At 46.1% G+C, this 10,697-nt stretch overlaps 1 protein-coding gene across 1 annotated transcript; it reads left to right on the top strand.

Annotated features, from left to right (window-relative positions):
* Window positions 1-241: 241 nt before the first annotated feature.
* LOC108969196 (protein disabled) lies at window positions 242-10,695 on the top strand (the record flags this gene model as incomplete). The annotated part of the gene is made up of 11 exons (XM_018933732.1): window positions 242-2,063; window positions 2,331-2,689; window positions 2,743-3,048; window positions 3,107-3,289; window positions 3,352-3,862; window positions 4,350-4,703; window positions 5,091-8,301; window positions 8,379-8,461; window positions 8,518-9,345; window positions 9,405-9,540; window positions 9,600-10,695. Coding segments are annotated over exons 1-11 (7,191 nt in total), but the record flags the coding sequence as incomplete, so codon positions are not given.
* Window positions 10,696-10,697: the final 2 nt, after the last annotated feature.

The raw sequence follows: 10,697 nt of genomic DNA, 5'->3' as shown, positions 1-10,697 counted from the left end.
TTTACGAGCGAWTATTTGCTTATATCATTTTATGCTGGGAGTTGCTAAAACGAAACGTCATGTCAAATACAACTCTGCTTAAAGTATCTGCACCTGCAGTGCACACRCACATTAAAAGAACGAATGTATCTGACATTTGGCCACACGAAACAGTAGCAAGCAGAATATTCTGCTGCAGATACATTTGTATTCATAGTTTATTTATTAGATGCGTTTATTGTTTGACAGGCAGCTGCACAGTGATTTTATTTACATTTAAGAATTAAACCAACTCAAACAAATTGATATAAAAGTGTGTTGAAATATTTATAAATAAATAACATTACTAATTAATAACATGATAAGAGAAAATTAATGGTTTATGCACAAAGTAACTGTGAAATGTGCAAATATTGATCGCGGAACAGTTGCAGCGTTTGCCGAGAAAATTTAAAAGTGAAGATGTTGCACTAGTGTGACTCTCTGAATTATCAACTACGTTACCGAAATAGTRAATTGAGAAATGTTTAAGTGAATCTCTAGTTGTGTCCGTAATAATAATATTGCATCGCTGTTGAAAAAATCTGCACTGAAAAATCAATAAACGCAAAGGAGACAYTGCGACAGGCACGAAAGGAAATACATACATATGTACATATGTACAAATGTRGATGGATAGTGCTGATGCCCGCTTCTGACGAAGGAATGCGACAAAGCTGAATAGTTGTTACGAATTCAACTCGTAGGAGCTGACGTTTATTCACGTACATACGAATATGTACATACATACATATATTTKATTAGCAGACAAAAGCATGAAGGAAAGCAAAGTTGACAATTGCCATTTCGCCTGGACATTATAATCATTGAATAAATATAAACAATACGTACATGACAATGTCAACCTAGACTACAGCGCGATACTAAAGGAAGCGTTTTGTTTATACTTGTGTTGTTATATGTGCGCACCCACATGCTTACTTTCCTAAATGTGTATGTGTGCGTGTTTCTGTGACTGCCTGTCACTTCCAGACACACTACGCTACTGCCTGCAAATAATAGTACAAGCGCACATACAATCACTCGGTCGACGCAGTGTGGAGAACCTACAATACTATTCATCTACGTGCATAGATAGATGCAAACATATGTATGTACATTGTGCAAAGCCAGAGCCAAGCAAACAGTGTACGCGGTGGCTGCGGAGGAATTTTGCGCTATTGACCGAATAAAATAAAATAAGCACTGTGCTTTAARCAGAGGAAGTCTCCAATTCAACACACAACTCACCCTGCAGAGGCTTGGCCCACCTTCAATTCTACGAATAAAAGAATATACATAAGTGAAAACAAATCAACGATTGGTGATAAGCTGCAGCGGTAGCGGGTGAACGCTGGCAATGTGGCGCTACTTGAATTCGCTGGGGATGGTATGAAGGCTGATGATGTGATCGTTGACGCCTGATTGGGTGTTTTTGTAGTAACGCGTTTATATATACCCACACACACACACATTTATTTCAGCTTCCGAATATGCACTCATGTGTAACAACAAAACACTTGTACATGTGTTGTTATAGTGAGAATAAACAATTTTGCTTTCAACAATAATAGCAACATTAAGCAATTACAACAAGCAAAATAAGCAACGTACATATAATAAATAATAAATAAGCCCAATTTTCAAGCATATAMTAAATACATTGCAAATAGTCGATGCAGAGCTATACCATAGCATCGAAAATAAAAGATAATCGAAAGGCCTAAAGGKCAAATTTCGCWGATTATCAATTACGTTACGGCAGCTTCCTCGTCACCGAACATATTGGATTTCCATTGAGAAATRTCATTGCGTGTATAATACTCACATYAGGCAACCATCACAATAGCTTAGCAAACAGTATTTAGCATAGTGATTGGGGTTGAGCGCGGTTGAGCGCTGCGCATTGTCATCAGAGACTATGGTTAAGTCATTGGTTTCGAAGCTATCGGCCGCATCATCAAATCTATCGCTCGCTTCAACGCTCTCCTCGGTTGGTGTGGGCAGCGGCAGTAGCGGTGTGCAGGAGACGAATTACGCAAAACGTTAGCATTTGTATTCAAATCAAATTTATTGTTTAGTACTTTCGTATTTTTATTTATTTCCTTCTTATTTAAAAAAAAAAAATATTGATTTAAAGTTTTAAAATTACTAACAATGCCCAAACAGTTTAAGAATAAGTTATTTTGTGGCAATACATATTTTAAGCACCAAATCTACAGAGCTAAAAATAAGCTGCGCTGATTTTTGAGAATTATATCTAATTGTTGTCGCAATTTTTAACTTCACTTTATTTCATTTTCAAACAATAGATCGCAATGATCCCGGTCGATTTTTCGGCGATGGCGTCCARTTCAAAGCAAAGCTTATTGGCATACTCGAAGTTGGCGAGGCGCGCGGCGATCGCATGTGTCAAGAAGCCCTACAAGATCTTAAAATAGCCATACGCGCAGCCGGCGAACATAAACAACGCATAACGATACACGTGACAATCGATGGGCTGAGACTGCGCGATGAAAAAACAGGAGATTCCCTTTATCACCATCCGGTGCACAAAATATCCTTCATTGCGCAGGATATGACCGATTCACGAGCATTTGGCTATATATTTGGTTCACCGGACAGCGGTCACCGTTTCTTTGGTATAAAGACTGACAAAGCGGCTAGTCAGGTGGCGACTTAACTGTTACTAAGAAATAACAAAATTAATTTTACTATTTCTAGGTCGTGCTGGCAATGCGCGATCTCTTTCAGGTAGTTTTCGAATTGAAGAAGAAGGAAATCGAATTGGCGCGCCAGCAAATACAATCGAAATCCATACATGAACATCAGCTTGCCTCATTGTCGTCGCTTAAGTCCGCCGCGGGCGGTATTGGCACCGGCTTGGGTGGTCATAATGATCTTAGCAGCAGCGGCGGGGTCGGTGGTGGTAGCGCGCTGTCCATGTTAAGTGGCATCGGCGGGCAAAGTCGTGCAACAGCCTCGAATAGGTTGGGTGTCAATTTGGATAACAAGGGAGCAGCGAAAGAGGTTTTCCTTTTGTARGATTAAATGCTTATTTTAAGACTCACAAATCCATCCTTTGTAGATGTCACCTGAATCCGTAGCCGATTTGGTTGATTTGGAGCAAGAGTTAAGCTCTTTGCAACGCGGCATCACACAAATGGAACGTATCACACCCAACGAGCCAGCGCAACCTACAGCAGCCGGCGTCTCTGGGAAGTCAGTTAACGAAGACGATCCTTTTGGAGACTCATTTACCAACTTTCCCGTAAGCCACTTCTTGCTTTTATCTCTTGTTGTACTACTAATCACGCATTAATTCTGTTTCAGACATACAATCTCCTGCCGCCTCCAGAATCGGGACGCTCACGTCATAAGCCCACTAAGGCGACTGATACGGCAGTAAATCAAACAACAACATCAGTGAGCGCTGGTCAAAATGTTACGCTCTCCTCCTTACTTTCGCCTGCGCCGGTCTTGAACACTTCCACCGGCACTCTGCAACAAGAAGACGACGACAGTTGGCTGCATGAACTGGACCAGCAAAACGATGTATTTGACACTTCAAAAGCGGGCAACATGAGCATAGGTGTTGGWCTGCCAATGGCACCACTGGCCCCGAGCGAATCAACGTCCACACCTACACAACAATTGAGCGAACATTCGACACTCGTCGATGTTGAAGCAGCTGCCAATGYGGCAACCAACGCGAACATGCAACCGTCCGGCGGAGCTGCGGCAGCGACCTCAGCGTCCACTTTGGGCGTCACATCGTCTTCGCCGACACCGATTTTGRGCGATGGGCCGCCACAGACAGCCGCGAGTGYTGCAGTGAAGTCAGGTAGATTGGAAGAGCATTTTCTGGAAACACTTTCTTTTAACGAACTCATGGTTTATTTGATTAACTCCTGTACAAGWTTGCCTMAGTTGTTTCTAACGGTTTCGGGTATTGTGTTGTAATTATAGCATGTAATTTGTGTCTACTTTACGGATCTGTTGCAAATCACTCACTTGCCTAAGACAGGTTAGGTTGTATAATTCGGTATTATTTTTTTTTTCGAACAAATCAAGCCTACAACCGACTATCTTCGGAATATGTTAGGTTCATATTATATCTTACAAATTATTTTCCAGTTTGCCACAGGTCCATATCAGTTGATCACATGTTTGGTTTGGTTTCTATGATTGTGTTTGTTTCGTCAGTTATGTTTGATTTGTTAGTGTGGCCCGCTTATTCCCGCTACAAAACACTACATAACATTGTCATTCCCTYTCGCTTTCGGCTACGGGGCAATTTCACTGATTCATCACTTTTTCCCATGTGTTAGATGCTTTTACAGATTTGGATCCATTAGGCACGGGTCGCACACGTCCCTATGTCGATAAGAAATACTTCTTCCAAGAGCTTAAAAACCCACCCAAAAAAGTGCTCAACGACCTGTCTTCAGGTGGCAACGGCACTGTAGAYATAACGGCAACAGGTGTGCACTACACGGCCGCCTCGGCGGTGGTCGATGAGTTCCTGAGCAAAGAGGGTCTCTTCGAGGATGCCCTAACCGCTGGTATGGACGAGCAGGGCGAAGTGGCTCAGCAGATGCAGCCGCCGCAGCTGCATGCCGCGCAGAAGACACAGCATTCTCTATCAGCACCACTTAATATTACTAACACTACTCATGCATCAGGTATAGCCGGCTTAAAAACAGCCTTGAACACTAACAAAACTGTAGTTAATATAACGGCGTCTGCAACAGCAGCAGCAACAACAACTACAACAACTTTACTAATCGGTGTGCTCGCACCACCATGCACGGTTAACATTTGCACCTGCACCATAAGCAGTACSAAATACACGAGCACCGCTTCTAATGTTGTTGTACCAAGACTAACGAATACTAACCACCAACTAGCATCTAGCAACAGTTTACTAACAACCTCTATCTACTCTACTAATTCCACAACAGCTTCTACTTTAAGAATGCACCATTACCAGCCGACTTTATCGTCGGCAACGTCTTCGTGCACTACAACAAACATACCCACTAATCTCCATTTAAATCATTACACTTTAGACTCCACGGCGCCTGCTGCTGGAACAACTGACGATGTTGTAATGATGCCGCGTGACACCGATCCTTTCTCACCCACACGTAAGAAGAGTGATCCATTTCAGGAGGGCGGTGATGTGTTTGCCAAATTGGACCCATTCGAATTTGAATTCAACAGCGGCGACGCCACTAACCAACATAGCTCTCCAACCGYCAGCGCGGAGACCTCTCGTCCTGCGGATGTCTTTAATGGTCCACTGCAGGTTAGCTTGCCGCCGGAGAGCAGTCTTTCGCCCACGTTAGCACAGCCGTTGAGYACAGCAGCRCAATGGCGTGCTGATGTAGCGCGCTTAGAGCGTCAAATGARCGAACCGGTAGCAGCGATGGGCAACGGAAGTGCCATACCGCCAGTTGGTGTCAATAGCACTGTGCGTTTGAGGCCGACRCCCTCGGGGCAGGTCTCATCGGCTGGACAGCCTTCTTCCGTATTTAAGCAGCAGACAGCGGACGTAATATCGAGCATTAGCAATAAGAAGATGCCACACCTATTTGGACAGGCACGTTTCTCCAAGCGTGAATCGAATAGTATTAATATGTGCCGTTTACAGGAGAGCGACTCACTAAGCGAGAATGAGGCGGCACCAGAGCCACCACCACGWCCGGATTCAGCATTGCATGCGGAGCCGCCGCCATTGCCGCCCAAGAAACAGTTCAATGATATTGTTATACGSCCGCGTGTGACGTCCGGTAATGCGGTACCCCCCAGCGTCGCACCGCCGTCTTTGAGCAGTCGTTATGAGTTCGTTAATACAACGTCAAAGTCTTTACGTAGCGCTAATTCCGAAGTTCCACCGATACCATTGCCATCACGTCGTGTTGGTCGCTCTGATGGCACCTACCCTGGGCCCGGTCGACCACGTAAGCCCGGACATACCGACGATGATTACTTGGCGCCTATTAGTGGTAWCGGCAGCATTGCGAATGCAGCTGCGGGAGATGTGCCACCACTCTTGCCACCTCCAACGCAAATCTCAACACGCAACCGCGCTCAACGCCAACAATCGCTTTCTAAGTCACAGGATATCTACGAGAATAAATTGGAGATTTTGCAACAGCAGCAGCAACAACAACAGCAGAAACGACAACAACAAGCGGTAACTGATGGTGGCGCTGAACTTAACGTGGCAACAGCGTCTCTCATACCCGACATCACACTGAGCCAGCTTATGACTCTAAGTTTGGATGAGCTRGCAGTGAAGTTGAATGTGCCGGTGAGCAAGCTAAGCACCATGACATTGGTAGAACTAACATCGTATCTCTCGGAATTCATTGAGAAGTCAAAGCCRCAGCGCGAGCAAGCGCTACCTAGCCATATGAGTCCTCTGCCGACCCGTCGTGTAGAAATGAAATCTATTAAGGCGGAGTCATCACCTCTACCGACTCAATCAACAGTATTTAAGGTGAACTTTGATCAGCAAGCGACATTTGTGGCAAAATTCGACGATACGTTTGGCGAGGACTTCTCCACTCACACCGCCGATGGGCAAGGGCAAGACGCTTTTGCAAATTTCGAGCAATTTAACGAGCCCCCAGTTGGTCCGCCTCCAATATTCACGGATACTAGCCAAAGCGCACCAATTGTGCCATCAGCCGATCGATATGCGGTTTTTCGTGAGATCATCGATAAAGAGCTGCAAGAGCAACAAGAAAACGCGGACCTAATTGGCGAAGTGATTAACGAGAACGAAGACGCCGGCGGCAGCATTATATCTGGAACTGATGTTGGCGGCATTGCTGCAGTARCAGATGACATTGGTGCGCACTTCGAGGCTAACTTTGATGATGACGATTTTCTTACGTCCTCTGGGGGTCCACAAGTGCAACCACCAAAGATTGATACGAAAATAACGGAAGTAGTGGCACAAGCAAAGGATCGGTACGCTGCGCTCCGYGATATAATTCTTGTCGAAAATCTTTTCGACAATAAGCGGCCAGCGGCCTTGCAGGCATCTCAGGAGTTCCCCGAATTCAGTGACGAGTTCAACGAAGATCAAGATCAAGACCTTAAGCATATAATGGATGGGCGTGCCAGCAGCATTGGACCCGACCGCTTAGGTTTAGTAGACAGTCGTGGMTTACCAGCGGAGCCTTCCTCATCYGCATTGACCGTCGAGGACGACGACGAAGATGATGATGGCGGAGCCGAAAGTAGTTTGGATAGTAATGATAAAGAAACCCGAGTTTCTGCTGCTACACAAGATAAATATGAAAAGCTGTCGACATCCACACAACAATTGGATGGTGAAAAATCTGATAAGCTAGATTTGAATGGCAGCCAACCCGAACGCTGCGCCTCACAACCTTCTCCGAATTTATTGAATGCCAAACAGGATAATAAATTCCTAACAGTTGCGGGCGGCAGCGGACTCTCTTCRTCCAAGGATGACTTGGAAATTGACGAACTTATGCAACGTGCCATATCTAATTTATCTTTGGATTCACGCGAACGCATCTCCCCYGCGAATTCAGCGACAAATATGCCCACAGTAATTGTGACATCAGGAAACTCCATAGCTTTGCCACGACCAAATGCCACGCTCTCGTCTCAGGCGCAATTCAATGACGTTAGCACGTCACCTATACCCTTACAGAAGTCTCCGATACCAGGCATTGCCCAGCAGCAACAAAGGTCACCACTGAGCAAATCGCCACAGCCATCACCAGTCCTATCTCAACTATCYGCTGTCTCGAACCTAATTGACACAGCTACAAAACAAATCAACATTGGCAGCAGTTTRCAACAAGAACCTGAAGTAAAACATTCTAAGGAGTTTTGGGCGACTTTCGACTCACCGAAGCCAAATATCGAAAAGGTAGATAAACGCGGCAGGGCTGCGGCGAAGTCTACGATGAAGAATTCATTGTTACATTTACCACCTCCGCCGCCTTCGAACACCTCACAGAACGATACAGCGGAATCCCCATGTTCGTCTGATCCACGCGATTATGGTTGGAGTAAGARCACGGGTGTCAGTCGTCGTTGGCCAAAGAAAGAACGTCATCAGACTTCGTCTTCATCTCGCGATATCAGTCCATGCGATGATGAGCCGTCTGATTTTCAAAAGCCAAAACGCATTCCCAGTGGAGTGCCCGYAATACCGCCGCCATCTTCAGATCGGCATGGGTATTATGTGAGACACACMCGCCGCTTGAACTCCTGTGATGAGGATTATGAGTAAGTACMGTGGATYTTCTCAAAAMAATCAAGTTWCCAAAGATTTGARTGTTTCTCACATTTTATTCTTCTAACAGCTACGAGGAGGAATTCAACACAAGACGTGATCATCGTAAACTAAAGCCAGGACTTTCGCGAAGCCGAGATAACTTCGATTTAGGTGACTATATTTGACGTACGGATGGTGTTAACTTAAACTCGTTATTCTTATTTCAGAATCTCCTAGTTGGTACCGYCATGCTCCACACCACACCTGGTCGCCGCAGGATATGGAGCAAGCAGCAAGTATGCGCGCACGCGCTTTCGAACGTAGCGCCTATGAACGCACCACATACGGACCTCCAGTCTACGACAAACGCGGCGTTGCGCTGCCACCCAATGCGTCTTCAAGTTATGATCGACGTAGTGGCTACGACAAACGCAGCAAATATTATCGTGATTACGCTCGTCCAAATTACGATTTTGATGATTACGGTGATTCGCCCCATGAACGTTATCGCGATGGAGGAAGTTTCGAGAAACCAAAAGTTGGACGACGTTCCGACTATGAAAATATTTACGATGAGGGTCGCTCTCCAATGAGTGGAATAGTCGGCAGTAGTGGCGGTGGTAGYAGTGGTTATAAGACACGCGGTGGGGATTACATGTACGATCGAGAGCGTAAATCCTTCGATCGTGAAAGCGTCGAATCGTTTGAGAGCGCTACCCGACGTCGGCGTAGTTTTGGAAGTGGCGATGTGTATGGAAGCATGGAAAGCCACGAAGAATTTCGCGAACGTTATGGACCGGAGAAAACACGCTCGCTGCGAAAGGGCATGAAGTTGCGAGCTACAGGCGATATTGAGTACGAGCAAGATTCGGAGAATGATTTTCATCAGCGCACACGCATGACGGGCGGTGGAAGTAGTGTAAATGTACCGGATACGCGCAGTTTACAGCGCCCGAGCCAATTGATATCCAGTAATACGGGAAACACCATGAGCATGGGGCCCGGACAACCGCGGGCGCGTAAAAGTAGCGGTTCCAGTCCTTGGGATGGTGAAGGTAAGGGACAYAAACCTCGTTACTGTGAATCTCTTTTTTTATTGGTTCTTCTCTTAAAGAACCACCGTTGCCAGGTCAAAAATCCTGGAAACGTCCTTCAAGTGCTGCGGACACAGAACGACGACTGGCTGAAAGCAGGCGGGCTGCCGCACTCGGACAGACACCCTCCGGCTCTGATGGCGAAAAGGATCGCAGGTAAGTGTTTGTATGCACAGTTGTAGCGCTGATATAATATATGCATTACTTTTATTCAGGTTCCGCAAAAAACAGCGGTCACGTGGCAAAGATATTCCTTATAGCAGCTCGGTCCTACCACCGTCCAATACTAGTAGTCGATACAGTGGTACCGTTGCCGCAACAACTCATCCTCGTGACAATTACGATTAYATAACATACGACGACGACGATGTCGGTGACGAGGAAGACTATGCGGATGAGGACTATGACGAGCCGCCCACAGATGAGGACAAATTCGAACGCTTGAATAGGCGTCGCCATGAGATGCATCAACGTATGTTGGAGAGCGAACGCAGACAGCATTCTATGGGAAAAGTGCCCATTAGTTCCCTTAAATGTAGTGCTCCGACGGCGGCAACAAAGAAATATCCCACAAGAGGCGGCGAATATGATTTCGACGATTATGAACAATCTCCAACATCACGTTCGAATGCCAGCGCCAGTTTAGCAAGCGCCGCCAGCTCTTATATAGCTACGACTGGTGCCGGCGGCAGCGCTGGAAGTGCTRCGAAATTCAGTTTTGATGGTGGCTTTGAATCGGACTTCAACCAAAGCTCTCCACCGCCGGCACCCGCTGGCACTGCATCCAGCTGCAATTCGACGCCCGCAGCCACCACAGCGAGCGCATGYGTGACACCGGCAACCAAGTCGTCRTTYCGCTTCTCGAATGACTTCTCCGAACGAGAAAAATTGCATGGCTTCCCACAAAACTCCAACAGTGTAAGCAGCGCGCAACARTTGGACTTAGACAATACGCAACCACCAGCACCGCATGCCATGCCCCCCATMATCACGCARAAATTACGTTTCGACGATAATGTCAAAGTTTCACAATTCGACGACGCAGCTTTCGAAGATGACTTTTCGAATGCACAATTCGACTTCGAAAAGGAGGACCAATGGCACGCGGACTCATTGCAAAGCGCTAGCAGCGCCGCACTCATGACCACCGCTGCGAAAAAACACAATCTACGAAATAGCAAACTGCAACAGCGACAGGAACTGATCAAGAAATCMGAATCCATTAACATTTTCGGCAAGAAATCGGAGGATCCTTTCGAGGACGATGAGTTCTTCAAGGCGCCGGGCGGTGAAGGCGCATTAGCCAACAACAA

The sequence above is a fragment of the Bactrocera latifrons genome, unplaced genomic scaffold (assembly GCF_001853355.1).
Source record: "Bactrocera latifrons isolate USDA-ARS-PBARC rearing strain unplaced genomic scaffold, ASM185335v1 scaffold_243, whole genome shotgun sequence".
Lineage (NCBI taxonomy): Eukaryota > Metazoa > Arthropoda > Insecta > Diptera > Tephritidae > Bactrocera > Bactrocera latifrons.
This window is presented reverse-complemented; position numbering and strand designations above follow the sequence as displayed.